General features: G+C 51.5%; 1 protein-coding gene across 1 annotated transcript in view; it reads left to right on the plus strand.

Annotated features, from left to right (window-relative positions):
* The window catches only part of HMCN2 (hemicentin 2), a 129,673-nt gene that overhangs the window by 55,605 nt on the left and 59,508 nt on the right, over positions 1 to 14,560 (plus strand). The window contains exons 35-44 of the mRNA XM_075015857.1: positions 673 to 827; positions 1,280 to 1,376; positions 1,928 to 2,023; positions 2,962 to 3,138; positions 5,457 to 5,611; positions 6,381 to 6,504; positions 7,039 to 7,214; positions 8,610 to 8,706; positions 11,453 to 11,572; positions 13,858 to 14,019. Of these exons, the coding sequence (XP_074871958.1) occupies positions 673 to 827; positions 1,280 to 1,376; positions 1,928 to 2,023; positions 2,962 to 3,138; positions 5,457 to 5,611; positions 6,381 to 6,504; positions 7,039 to 7,214; positions 8,610 to 8,706; positions 11,453 to 11,572; positions 13,858 to 14,019 (1,359 nt within the window). The remainder of the gene's footprint in view (positions 1 to 672; positions 828 to 1,279; positions 1,377 to 1,927; positions 2,024 to 2,961; positions 3,139 to 5,456; positions 5,612 to 6,380; positions 6,505 to 7,038; positions 7,215 to 8,609; positions 8,707 to 11,452; positions 11,573 to 13,857; positions 14,020 to 14,560) is intronic.

Here is a 14,560-nt window from a genome sequence, read left to right on the forward strand (position 1 = left end):
TGTCAACTCATAAGGCCAAGCCTGGACAGGATTTGTGGGATTCGCTTCAACGCAGAGGTGATTAGGGATAATAATACTAATGTTACTGCAAATTATTCACAAGGTACACATTAATAAGCCATGTACAGCAGGGGTGTATAGGTCTGGACAAGCGGCTATTTGGCATGCTGCCGCGGGGCATTCCGGTTCCCAAGTGCCTCACATCAGGGCCACAGTAGATGTTGCTCCAGCTGGGGGAAAGTCCAGGGCACTCCTGAGGCCAAGATTTCCTGGTGAAATTCAGCTGCGGGTGGGACCTCCCAGTGACTTTATCCCTTGGCTATGTGCGCATACTGGCTCAAAGCCACTTTTCACGTTCTCACGGGGCTGAAGCCAAGGTTGTCCTGGTTACTGGCCTCTCTAGGGTCCCACGTCTAAACCCAGGAGTCGGGAGATGGCATGTCTATCTCACATCTATGTTTACGGAGTCCAAGGCTGTAACAGGCTGTTCCACAGGGATGGGAGTTCCCACTCTTGCTCTCTGAGGTGTGCAGGAGACTTTTTAAGGCCTTTAGGCCTGTTGGCATATTACATGACACCATTGACCCTCCGTGTCTCACATCCACCTCCCCATGGGTGAGACTAGTATGGGCCTGTGAGGTGCCACCTCCCCCCTCCCTTGTTTCTTGTCAGAGCGCCCGTCGGTCAGCGTGGTGGGTGGAGAAGAGGTCAACGTTGCCTTTCGTCACTCGCTGGCTGTTCAGTGCCAGGCCACCGGCATCCCAGTGCCCAGCCTCAGCTGGTGGAAGGATGGAATTGCTCTCCAGGCAACAGGCAGCCTTCTGCAGGTAGGGTGGGTGCAGCTGCTGCCCAGGGAGAGGAATGGGGAGCAGACCCAGTGCTGCAAAAATCATATGTGATTGTAGAAGAGGCCACACCGAATGCTCTGTAGTGTCCTGTTGCCTCTGGGGTCCTGGCTTCAGGCTGGGCTTTGGGGGACAACTGGAAACAAGGCTGGTCTCAGCCTCGTGCATATCGGACCAGTGCTACGTCCCTCTCGGAGAGCTGCAACGGCAGGGGTTGAAAGGCGCGGCTGGGGGAGCTCACAGCTGACACAGCAGGGAGCTGTGCATTTGAGCAGGGTGGCTGGCAGCGCTGTGGCAGAAAGAAGATTGCCCAATGCCCTGGCAGGGAGTTGCTGCCCTGTTTGCAGGATGTGACCATGCTCGTGGCTAGTATGTTTGTGTGGGGCATGAGTCTGACCATGGACACCCCACTGCGCTCCCCGTCTCCCCCATAGATCGCCAAGGTGGACGTGGCGGATGAAGGGGTTTACTCCTGTGTGGCGACGAACCCTGCAGGGGAGGGGAGGCGAGACGTGACGCTGAATGTGCTGGGTGAGGAGCCAAAGACAGGACGGGCTGCACCCATGTTCCAGCCCCTGGCTCGTCCTGGCAGTCAGCACGTGGCGCTGCTGCTGGCCCACAGAGCCACTCCCGGTCTGGAGGAGAAACTCCTCCCCTCCCGGCCCTCGCTCTGTTAAATGAAACTGACTCGGCTCAGCAGCAGCGCGGTCCTTGCAGTTCATGCAGCACCTTCCATCCTGTGGCCCTGCTGTGTTAACCCCGCCAGCGCCCTGCTGCGGGAGGCGGTATCACCTCCCCTTTCACTGTGTCACAGTGACTTGCCCGGGCCTCCCAGCTGCTCAGCAGCGGAGCTGGGCATAGGACTGAGGAGTCCTAGCAAACCACCAGCCCGGCTCTAACCCCTACACAGCACTCTTGCCCATAGCCGGGTGTGGCACCAGGAGGCGTGACTCCCAGCCCCGTCCTCTGTCCAGGCACAGCCGCGTGCATCAAATCTCATCCTCCTGACCTCCTCCCTCCTTGCAGGAGGCCCAGCGTGGGGGGGTGCAGGGCAGCCGTGCTGATGTGATGTTTCTTTGCAGTGCCTCCGAACATTGAACCCGGAGAGGTGAACCAGACTGTCCCTGAGAACTTCCCAGCATCCTTTGAGTGCCTGGCCTCTGGAATGCCCACTCCTAGTAAGGCAGCCCCCCTCCTTGGGCCTCCTTCCTTCCTGCCTCATTTGCCTGGCCTGGTTTCCCAACCCATCTCTTCCCACTCTGCTCAGATCTGTGCACTGGGACCAGCCACGTGGAACTCCTCCTCCCTGCGGGGATTCTATGACTGAAGCCACAGCAGTAACTGTTGGTTTTAGTAGGTTTCTGCCCCTACCTCAGGTCGCCTTGGGCCTCTGCTGTACGAAGCTGCAGGCATATTCTCCCTGCCCTGGAGAGCCTACATGAAAATGGGCAAGAGGGGCAAAGGATTATTGTGGGGAACTGAGGCACGGAGAGGCCAAGGCCGGATTTTCAAAGGACCCAAAGGAAGTGAGGAACTTAGATGCCATTGAATTACAGTGGGTTTGAATGTTTCGCTCCCTTGTGTGTGCCATTGAATATCACAGCCCAAGTGACTTCCCCGAAGTCGTATGCAGTCTGTGCCAGGGCAGGGGGCTGAACGCTGATCTGTCGTATCCACGCAACCGTGCTCCCTGCAGGGGTGATCTGCTGCAAGGCTGAGAGCACTGCAGCTGGATGGCCAAGGGTGATACAAAGAGGAGGGAGAAAAATTATGGTCCTTTGCCTCTGAAGATAGAGCAAGGAGCAATGGGCTTAAATTGCAGCACAGTTTAGGCTGGACATTAGGAAAAATTTCCTAACTGACAGGTGGTTAAGTACTGGACTAAATTGCCTGGGGACATTGTGAAATCTCCATCATTGGAGATATTTAAGACTAGGTTGGGTAAATATCTAACGAGTGGTGCTTGGTCCTGCTGTGAGGGCAGGAAAATAGACGTGATGACCTCTCGAGGTCCCTTCCAGCTCTAGTATTCCGGGGTTCTATGCAGCAGGTCCATGGTCTGGTGAAGGTGGCTGGGCCACTAATTCAGCCCCCACTCTCCTTGTATCCCGTGCAGATGTGTCCTGGTACAAGGGCTCTCGGCTTCTCTCAGCCAGTCCAGGCCTCATCCTATCAGGTGGCGGGCGGCGCCTGCAGATCGAGCGGGCTCGGGTCTCGGATGCAGGGAGCTATCACTGTGTGGCATCCAGCGTGGCAGGCAGCAGCCAGCTCCATTACAACCTGCAGGTGACTGGTGAGTGACCCAGTGAGCCAGAGGGGTGCCAGCATGTCTCTGGTTTCCCACCGGTCAGAGAGACTCCCTGGTCTGTGCCCACTGTCCCTGCTGGCTCTCAGTCGCACATCCCTTTGCCCCACGAAACAATCTCCGATCAGAAGCAGGAGAGTTTGTCTAGGTGCCGGGTAGTTCACAGCTAGGTTCTTCTAGGCCAGGCCATTAACCTCCCTCCCTCATGCCCTTCCCAGCAATGACCGTGTGACATCCCAGAATGCCTTGCACTGCCCAACCACTTCAGGCCACCCTCATAGTACTCTCCCGGTGACCTCTAGCCCCAGAATCTAGCCTGTCGCCTCACTGGTTCCCACAGAACCCTCAGCTCCTTCAAGACCTTTAGTTCAGCTTTGGCCTGGGCTCCTCCATGACTCTTGCTCCCCAAGGAGGCTTTCACTCTGGAGGAAGCGGAATCCAGCCCAGTGGTGGGCAAACAGCGGCTCGCAGGCCACACGCAGCCTGTCAGGTTTCTGCGTGCGGCCTGCAAGACGTTTTGTTTACTGTCGCCCATGCCCAGGGTTGCCATATTCCACTGGTTTCCATCCACATAGGTTTCTTCCTACAGTGTTGCTAAAGTGACACACCCAGAAAGCCAGGGCATGTGAAGTGAGGTGCGTGTTGACTGTGCACAACTTTGCCTGTGAGAGCCGGGTGCTCCCTCTGCAGCCAGTCAAAGCGCTGTTGCGGTTCAGTCGGTACACTCTGCAAATTCTAGGTATGCAGTTAGCAAAACTGTCCTCTCTCAGGAGAACCTCTTGCTTACAGCAATCCTGCTGCCGGCTGAGATGAAGAAGGGCCACTTGAGCAGCCCACTCGCTAGCTGAGGTTGCCCGTTGCTGATCCAGACTCTCCTGACTTGCCCTTGCTTTCAGCAGGGATGCTAAACGTCTCTTCTTGCAGGGCTAGAGCCTCTCCTTTTCCCCCTCCTGCAGGGTTCTTTCCCCGGCCCAGTACTGGTGATTGGGATTTTAACCCCAATGGGAAGTCCCAACTTGTCACATGGCCTATTCCACTGGATCACAGAGATCCCCTAGAGACTGACGTGCTGATTGTACCACTGAGTCCACCTACCTGCCCTCGGGCGTGCCACCAACCTGTCCTTCTAGGCCAAAAGCTCTTGTCTCTCCCAGCAAAAGCACAGAGTTGGGGTAACAGCCCCCCATCCCCACCAGAATAACAGACACTGACCACTGCTCTGCTCTGGGAGGGCTCAGCTACAGGAACTTGTCAGCACCCAGGAGCACAGCATCAAATAAGGACCAAAGCCCCAAATAAATCTGTCTTACTCTGTGTAAAAGTTCTGCACTCAGAGAAATGCTGTTAAGTTTGGTCTCGTTATCAGTGTGATAGAGTCATAGCTGTTGCTCCTCCCCCAGGCAACAGTTATTTACACTGGGGTTGATATAAACAAAACTGTTTGTATTAAGTATAAGAAGTGGGATTTAAGTGATTGCAAGTGATGGCAGGCAGATCAAAGTAAGTTACTAAGGTAAAATAAACAGACTATGCCAGCTAAGCCTAATACACTAAGAGAAATTGTTACAAATCATAATTCCTTGCCCTAGTCCTAATAAAATTCTTCAGTGCGGAACTGATCTTTTCCCTGGCCCATGTCTAAGAGCTTCTCCCCTTGTTAGTGTTGTTTGTTTCCAGGGCCACATGTAGCCTGTTGTGCGGCTTTCATGTGTCCTCTTGTGGAAGGGAGCAGTTTGTAAAACCAGTGGAAGACAGTCATCCTTTGCTTCCTGTTTCTTAAATAGAATTTCCCAAGGGCAGGAATCCTTTGCTCAGTTCTCCCTGCCATATGCAAAAATACCAAATTCAGCATGGATTACAGCACTAGGTGGCATGGTCACATGTCTTTGTAGAACCAATCACAATTCAGCGGTACAGGAAAAACAAAGCCATTCACAGATGACTAAGTTGAGCACCGAGCCACTAAGTTCCTTAAATGCCACTAATGGCTTTCACTAGAAGACCTACATTAATAAAACAAATTTCCACTTAAAAATTCTAACTTCCCATTCAAGACTGATGCATGCACACAAATAGCATATATATATTCAGGGGCTCTCAAGCTCTTAATTGATAAGGTTACTTGTCCTGTTTTGCATAAAATATATATGGGTTATGCCTGTTCATATTCAAGAATATATTTCCATAGAAAATAACAGGGGCTCAGTGTCACAGGTCTTACCAACACACCTCTGCCCGCCCCTGGTTCTTTCCTTTCCCCTCCTTGTGTCCTGGTGACACTCTGCACTTGCCTTTGGCCTCCCCAGTGCCTCCCCAGATCACCTCAGGCCCCAGCCTTGTCACGGTGGCACCGAGTGAGCGGGTGGAGCTGGCGTGTGAGGCTGCAGGGATCCCTGCCCCCACACTGGTGTGGCTGAAAGACGGCAATCCTGTTTCCAGCGCGGCACCCAGGGGACTGCAGGTCAGTGTGGACAGCTAGTTTAGAACCTTCAGAAGGGACTGTTTGGATCCTTCCTGGCTCTCAGGCCTGTGCTCAGCACCTCCTGCCACCCCGCCCATCAGTCTATTGAAGTTTCCCACGCTGGCAGAGCTGGGCATAGGGCCACAGAGCTGCCTCCCCTGCTGGTTTCCCCCTCAACTCGTGTTTCGTGGCTTGCTGCAAGTTGTGTTCTGAGTAGGGCTCCCTGTAAGCTGAGCAGTGGGGTGGCCACTCAGGAGAGATTCAAATGCCACCCGGCTGATTAGCAGAGCGCCCACAGCCAGTGGCTTGTTTCTACTGGTGGTGCACATCCACACATGCCTTGGTGCGTGTAACAGCGTTTATTTCACACATGGATGTAAGCAGTTAGCTGGCACATTGCTCTGATGGCTCCTGTTAAGAGGTGCTGGCTGGCCCGAAGGCGGGACAGAGATGGTAGCGAGGGTTGATGGGGAGCAGCTGTGTGCCCGTGCACTGCGGTAGAACATGGACCCTTCCTCCCAGGGGCTTTTGCTGAGCCCTCCCATCCCTCCCTGCTGCTGAAACTTGGGAGACGACAGTGGGAGGGGGGTGTGGATGGGCCCAGAGTCTCTTGTTAAGCTGGGGGCCGCTGCAGGCGGCAGGCCTAGTGCAAGCTCCCAGCACGTGCCGTTCTGTGCTTCCCCGTCCCGCTGCCTGGGGAAGCTGGATGCTCAGCAGCAGGCTGGAGTTCCGCTCTCAGCTCACTGATCCCTTTCTGGAGACGGCGCAGATCCTGTCCGGGGGACGTGTCCTCTCCTTGCCCAGTGTGCAGCACTCGGACGCGGGGACGTACTCTTGTGTCGCCATCAGTGCCGTGGGAGAGGACAGGTGGGATGCTGTGCTGCGGGTGCAAGGTGAGTGCAGCCCTCTCCGGCCCCCTCCTGCCCCCCAGCTGAGAAATCTGGCTCAGACCCCAGTTCCCCCCCGCCGCTGTCTAGTGACTCCCGTCTTGCTGGCTCTGCAGCTTGCAAGGCTTAAGAGGAGCCAATCTGGCTGTTGGCTAAAGCCTGGCAAGCATTGATCATCCTCAAGCCCTGTGTAGCATGACTGCCAGGCCATTCACTTCTCAGGGCACTGCCATGGGGCTGGCCTTCAGGGGCCCCGGCCTTTCCCAGTGCTTAACTTGTGCCAAGGCTTGGTCGTTCCTAGCCCTGGCACCGCTGAGCTTGCTGTGTCAGTTACAAATGAACAACTGCTTGAGCCCTGGCCCATCTGTCCTGGCCAGCTGAACACTGGCCTTTCCACATTACAGTCCAGTGTCTAGGACGGAGGTGGGAGGGAAAGTTTGGAATCCACCAGTATGTTCATTCAGTAGCCCCACTCCTGGCATAGGCCTCGTGAAGGAGCCATGTCCCTCTTGTCCTCACCCCAGGGATGCTTTCTTCCAGGGCCCCCCACCGTCCTTGGGGAGGAGCTGAATATCTCAGTCATCGTCAATTATTCTGTGAGCCTGGAATGCCAGAGCCAGGCTACTCCCTCCCCTGTGCGCCGCTGGCTGAAGGATGGCCACCTTCTCCCGCAGCACCCTGGAGCTTCACCCTCTGCCAACGGGACCATTCTCCAGGTGACTGTTCTGCAGTAAACGTGTCTGTGCCCTGGCCACCAGGCAATGGGTCATTGTGGCTACGTCGACACTTACCAAAAACTTTGAAATGGCCATGCTAAGTCCAGCTGATAGGAATAAAGGGATTTCGATGTTGTCAGGGTCCTTTCAAAAAGGACCCCCATGTAGACGAGCCGTGAGCGAATGGAACGCAGCACTTCCAAAGTGCCGTGCCCGGCAGCATGCTAATGTGGCGCTGAACGTGCATTTCAGCACCTGATAAGTATTCGTCGATTTGGCCATTAGCGTGGCCATCTAGAAGTTTTTAGTAAGTGTAGACGTGGCTTGTGTCTCGCCAGCCTGGCCTAGGAGGGAATTACCACAGAATCATAGAATCTTAGGGCTGAAAGAGACCTCATGAGGTCATTGAGTCCAGCCCCTTGCCCAAAGCAGGATCAACCCCAACTAAATCACCCCAGCCAGGGCTTTGACAAGCTGGGACCTAAAAATCTTTAGGGATGGAGATTCCACCACTTCTCTGGGTAGCGCATTCCAGTGCTTGACCGCATTCCTGGGGAAATAGTTTTTCATAATATCCAACCTAGACCTTCCCAATTGCAACTTGAGGCCATTGCTCCTTGTTCTGCCATCTGTCGCTACTGAGAACAGCCTTTCTCCATCCCCTTTGAGCCCACTTCAGGGAAGTTGAAGGCTGCTATCAAATCACCCCTCACTCTTCTCTTCTGCAAACTAAATAAGCCCAGATCCCTCAGCCTCTCCTCATAGGTCTTGTGCTCCAGCCCCCTAAACGTTTTCCTTGCCCTCCGCTGGATCCACTCCAATACATCCACATCATTTCTGTACTTGTGGGAGGGAAGGCCCAGAACAGGATGCAGGACTACAGATATGGCTTCAAATGTGCCAAATAAAGATCTGCTGGAAATATTCCTCCTAATGCCCGCCAGTGTGCCATTAGCCTGCTTGGCGACAAGGGTGCACCATTAACTCATATCCAGCTTCTCATCCACTGTAGTCCCCAGGTCCTTTTCTGCTGCACTGCTACTTAACCAGTTGATCCCCAGCCTGTAACAATGCTTGCGATTCTTCCTTTCCATGGGACGTGTGGCCCAGAGTCACGGAGAAATGGACCTGCTGCCGTCTCCCCTGAGCTGTGTTCCCCAGGCACGAGAATCCAGCATTGCCCATTGACTCTGCTGGGCCCAGCATGAATGGCTGCAGCACTGCCCCAGAGTGCAGGGGATTTTTGCCAGGAACCGCCTGCACAACAGGGCTGGGCTGCTGGTGGATTTTGGCTCTGCTGCTGGACGGAGCATGTGTTTCTGGTGCTGCTGCTGGGCAGGTGCCACTCTGCTTGTCCTTGTCTCAATCCCACCCCGGCTCTGCTTGCCTTGGCAGATCGAGCGCGCTCAGGCACGAGATGCGGGGAGATACACGTGTGAGGTGTTGAGTCGCTTGGGCCGCTCAGCAAAGCACTACAACCTCAACGTCTGGGGTAAGCGCTCTGCAGCCCACCAGCCACGTGTCCCCGAACATGGGAGAGGGACAAAGATACCCCGGAGGGGCATGAATATTCCCTGGCCCCATGTCTGATGCTGCTCCCTGTGAGAGGTCCTTCCTATTAACCACACACAGCATAAGGCAGCCTCCTGACAAGGGACGGGAAACTACGGGTTGGACCTCTCTAATCCGGCACCCTCGGGACCTGACCGGTGCCGAATGGGAGAATTTACCGGCCCACAGGAGGTCAGTATTGTCTAGCACCTGAGCAGCACTCCCACTGCTTACTGGGCTCTTAGAAGACATTTAGGGGTAAATTCCAGCTAAATCACTCCTCAGAACACTGAGAGCCAGGACTGGTGGCTGTAAACAAGCTTTATGGGACCACGGACGTTTGGCCGCACCCATGATAAGTGGTTGTCTGGCTAACTGAAATCGCACTGGATTGCAGATGTTGCCAGATGAGCGTGCTGGATTTGAGAGGTTCAACCTGTACCTGTAACTGGGAGGGATTTGAAGAACCTGCAGCTCGCATTGTCTGCAGTAGGAGCTGTGGATGCTCAGCTCCCCCTGAAATTCAGTCCGCATGAGAAGGAGAAATACCTTCGTACCTCCCCACTCCAGCTGTCCCTCCTGCGTGCTGTTAGTGAGGGCAGGTGCATGCATGTTGGATGGACTTTGTTAGGTTATGTCCAGCCCATGAAGGCAGTTCAGTCTACAATGATGCACACACCCTGTTCCCAAAGGCAGGGAATGGTACCTATTCTCCAACTCATGGCTGGTGAAACCTTATGGAAAAACCATTCCAGTGTCGTATCTGTCTGGGTGCACTCGCTCTGCAAGAAGACTGCCTCCTGTAGCAATCTGCCCTGATGATGCTAAAATCATTCTCTTGCACCTGGGCACATCCTCTCCCCAAAATCCCAGCCCTCCACAGGGCTTCTGTGCAGTTCCTCGAACATACTTGCATGCATAGCCTTACACGAAGCTTTCTGAAGCAGGAGTTCTCAGCAGTCTTCCCTCTACACTGAGTGCTTGGGTGGCTGCCCAAGAGAGATTCAGGTGCAGCCGAGACAGTTAAGAATGTACCTACAGCCACCGACCTCTAGCAGTGTGTGTTTCTATTGGTGGTGCACATCTGATCGTACCCTGGTGCACATAACAAAATTTATTCCGCACATGGATGGAAACATATTAGAGGGAACATTGGTTAGTAGCTCAGCTCTGTGTTAGCAAGGCTTTTTTTTTTTAATTCAAAAGACTGTGATCCATTACAACTACCTAACACGCACGAACTGTGCTGAAAGAATCTTACAAAGGTTGCAAAGTTGAGCACTCACAAGTTAGGAAATGCCAGAATTAAGGCATTGTTCTGTAGCATCATCTCTGAGAGCTGCTAAGACATTTTGGCTGTAATTACCCAAAACAGTAATAATAACCAGCTGGAGGCAAACATGGGCAAGAAAAATCTCTCATATGGTTGAAGTTCGGCAAAGCTTTAAGTACCTGAAAACAGGGTCTGATAATGGGAAGTGTCCAGCTACCACTGTCATAGGCAATGCTACTAGCCTAATAGTAGCGTGTAGTAGTGTGTGAGTAGCTAACCTGAATGTTGTTTCACCCCATGTCTGGCACAGTGCACTTTCTGAGCTGTCATGTACTGTAGGAGAGTTATAGGATTGAGAATACCGACTGCAATAATAACATATGGAAAGTTGGAAATTATTCTTTCCACCTGTGTCAGAATGCAAGTCCGTGTGACTGATGGCAACATTTGGGATTAAACATGTGTGGTGTTGGGCAGGTTAGTTTCCAATGGGGGCATAAGAAGGAGTCATTGTTCTCCTTTGGCCAAACCCACTGCTGATAAACCAGGGAGTAACAAACAGAGCTAAATTCCCTGGGAAGATATGGGTGCATCATTTATTTTATAGAGGCTATCTTATTGCCTCTATATAAATCCATGGTACTTCCACAGCCTGAATACTGCAGGCAGATGTGTTCACCTCAGCTCAATAAAGATATCTTAGCATTGGAAAAAGGCAACAAAAAGATGAGGGGGTTTGGAATGTCTGCCATATGAGGAGAGGTTAAAAAGACTGGGACTTTTCATCTTAGCAAAGAGGAGAGTAAGGGGGGGACTTGATAGAGGTCTATAAAATAATGCCTGGTGTGGAGAAAAGGAATAAGGAAAAGTTATTTACTTGTTCCCGGAACACAAGAACTAGGGGGCCACAAAATTAAATTAATAGGTAGCAGATTTAAAGAAACAAACAAGTGGAAGTATTTCTTCACTCAGCGCACAGTAGGGCTGTGGAACTCCTGGCCAGAGGATGCTGTGAGGACCAGGACTTTAACAGGGTTCAAAAAAGAACTAAATAAGTTCCTAGAGGATAGGTGAATCAGTGGCTATAAGCCAGGATGGGTAGAGATGGTCCCTCATCTCTGTCAGAAGCTGGAAATGGGTGACTGGGGATCAATCACTTGATGATTTACCTGTTCCGTTCATTTCCTCTGGGATACCTGGCAATGGTCATAGTCAGACGACAGAAGAATCTGCTAATTGGACCTTTGGTCTGACTCAGTCTGGCTGTTGTTCTGTTCTTACTGGGAAGCTAATCACTAGCATCACATGCCACTGCTGCTGTAGTACGTTACTCTGGTGAATTCTTCTGTGCTGGGAACACCAGGGTCTGATGCCTCTGGCACTGAGAGTTATACCCATCTTTTGTCTTCTGCAGTTCCCCCCTCATTCTCCTCCGAAGAACCTGCTGCCCTGTCTGTGTTAGAGGGACAGTCAGTCAGCCTGTCCTGTGAATGCAGTGGGATCCCCTTCCCCGCCCTCACTTGGGAGAAGGATGGTAAGGTTGTGTTCCTATCTTCACACCTCCCCACACAGATGTCACTAAGCAGGGCTGCCAGCCGGTTCTGAACCACTGAGCTAGAAGGTCTCTGGCTGGATTTAAAAACAGAGGATACACATTGATGTAAACCTAATTTGTGTGGTGTTGGCTCCCTCCTGCAGCACCTTCGTGTCTAGCAGAGTCACCCCTTATGGAAAGGCTGCATTTGGCTCTGAAGCAGTTGCAGGTTTGTCTCCATGGACAGAAGCAGGCACTTCAGTATGACCACTGTCTGAACCTCTGTAGGAAAGTGTGCCCGGGAGCTAGTCCTGCCCCAAGTGCTAAGGGCAGGCTTGGGTTTTCTTCCCTCATCCTACCATCAGAGTGAACTGATTTAAATCACAAATTAAATTACCAAAACATTGATTTAAATCAAGATACCAAAAAAATCTCAGACTGCCTGTGCTAGGAGGGCACGTAATTTTGGAGTAAAGTCCATTAAACTCACTACCACTTCTGTTTTGTGAGAAAACAAGTACAGAATGGGATGCCCTTGGAAAGTTGAGTTATGCTGAAGTAAAACAGGAAATAGACTCAACGACGTCACCATTTTGGTCTGAGGCCATGATGTTCCAAAGTAAGAGGTATGCAGAAAATACCACTCTGGGGCAACTGGCAACTCTAGATTTCTCTTACTGCAACTTTCTGTATTGTATGCTTGAGTGACAGAGTCTATATCTAAAACAAAAAAGCAGTCCTGTAGCACTTTAAAGACAAACAAAATGAATTATTAGGTGATGAGCTTTCATGAGACAGACCCACTTCAGGAATCTATACTTAGTTAACTAATTAAATGAGCCATAAGGATTAACAAAGCTAAACAATTTTTTTCTAGCCACATTCACGCAGCAAACAGCTTGGGAATTTACTTGTCCAATTGGACTTATAGTAAAAGGCACAGAGAGAGTCTTGGAGAACCACACATTGTGAAGTAAATTATTTAGGTTACTGATTAGTTGATCCACTTAACCATAGCCACATCTTCATCCACATCGCTTTCTCATAAGAAGCTGCTTTTCTTATGAGGTTTTATTCTTGCAAGTAGGTGCTACACCTTCTTCTGGCACTGCTTACACTTGACACATTTTCCTTTTTTACCCAGGAAACACATTTTTTCAAAATATTCCCTAACAGGGTCTCTCTCACCCTCATGACAGTTTTTCTGGGGCAGAAGTGTGAGGGGAATGTAGGAAGTGGTGTGTATGCACTAAATAATGTTTTCCCTTTTTCTTTCTATCCACTCCACTCTTCCTTACTATGCTGCCTTCATCCTTTCCTATACAGCAGACCCCCAACTTGCACGGGGGCTGTGTTCTTGCAACTGCCACGTAAGTCATATTTCCCGCACAATGCGGGGGAGCCAGGAAACTGATGAGGGCACCGGCCGTCGTCAGTTTTCTGCCTCCAGTGAGTGGAGGGGAGCCAGGGAGCAGGTGACAGCCTGGCTCCTGGCGCCCCTCCACTTCTGGGAGCCAGGAAACTGACCAGCACCAGTGCTGATCATTTCATGGTTCCCACTGTGAGGCAGGGAGCTAGGAACCAGGTGGCAGTTAACTGGTTCCCTGCTCCCCACCACTCTGGCAGCCAGGCACGGCTGCCTGTCCGGCTTCCCCCAGCTGGGAGAAGCCATGCTGGGCAGACAGCTGTGGCAGCGAGGCCTCTCCCAGCTGTGGGAAGTCAGGGAGAAGCCATGCTGCCAGGACTGCCCACCTGGCTTACCCCAGCTGGGTAGATGGGTGGACAGACAGCCCCAGAGCAGCTTCAAGTTGCACTTAACTCATGGTAATGCAAGTTAAGTGCAACTTGAATTCGTGCATTTTGGCGGTTTATTGTATATTGTTCATCTTAGGACAGTGAATTAACTAACTCCTCTGCTGTGCTTAGCCAAGGTTCACCACCGCATCGGCACAGAATAAAAACAATTTGATCCAGCCTGTGTCTTTCTTTGCACATGTTACTTTTTAGTTTGCTGAGAAACAGAAATTGAAAGCCCAGAACTTTGGAAAAATGAGAGCTAGTAGTTAGGCTGGACAGACTAAAGCTTTTAGTTAATTTTATGCGACTATAAATGTATGTGTAGCATGTTTATGATGAGATTTAATTGTACCTGTTATTTTTAAATGAGAAATTTAGTATTTTACTGATTTTTTTAAAAAAAAATAAAAAATCTGATTTCAATTTAAAAATCCAATTATTTTAATTAAAAAAAAAATCAATTTTTATCCACCCTGCCTGCCACTCAGGGACACCCCTTCCCACGGAGTTTGGGCGCCCTGAACGTATCTCTGCAGGAGGGAGGCTGCTGTATATTGGGAAGGTGCAGACAGCAGATGAGGGATCTTACACCTGTGAGTGCAGCAATGCAGCTGGGAGCAGCAGGCGGGAATACTGGCTGGAGGTGAATGGTGAGTCGGAGAGGTTCTGGGGCAGGAATGAAGGAGCCAAATAGCTGAGTGGAGGATGACAAACCGAGCTCCTGTCTAAAGCAGTCGTTTGTAGTGGGTTTGGGGAGCAGAAATGACTGAATGGAGCGTAGAGCTTCTGTCATCTCTACTGCCAAGGTAGGGCCCTCCGTGACTTCCTGTCCTGGCATGCCACGCTCCATCTTGAGCCTGGACTTTTTGACCTCCTGAGGTTTCTTCCAATCCCATGATTCTAAGTGGTCAGGTCACACATGGTCTACAAACAACACATCCAAGCTGAGGAGGGCAGCAGTGATCTGCCAAACTCTGTATTACCCATGGGTTCCTGGCAAGCAGCCACTGTGGTCTCTGCTGGGCAGTCTTTGGGAGCCATTGTAACCATTTGGTTTGGTGTATTTAAAGACACATGGTGATCCGTGCCCCTACTGCAGAGTCCAGACGGTCTTAGTCCTTGGCATGGCTCTTAACCGTCCTTGTCTGGATCAGGCCAGTTACTTGCTTCAGTTAATATCCTCTTGCAGGA

This window comes from Carettochelys insculpta, chromosome 21, assembly GCF_033958435.1.
Source record: "Carettochelys insculpta isolate YL-2023 chromosome 21, ASM3395843v1, whole genome shotgun sequence".
Taxonomy (NCBI): domain Eukaryota; kingdom Metazoa; phylum Chordata; order Testudines; family Carettochelyidae; genus Carettochelys; species Carettochelys insculpta.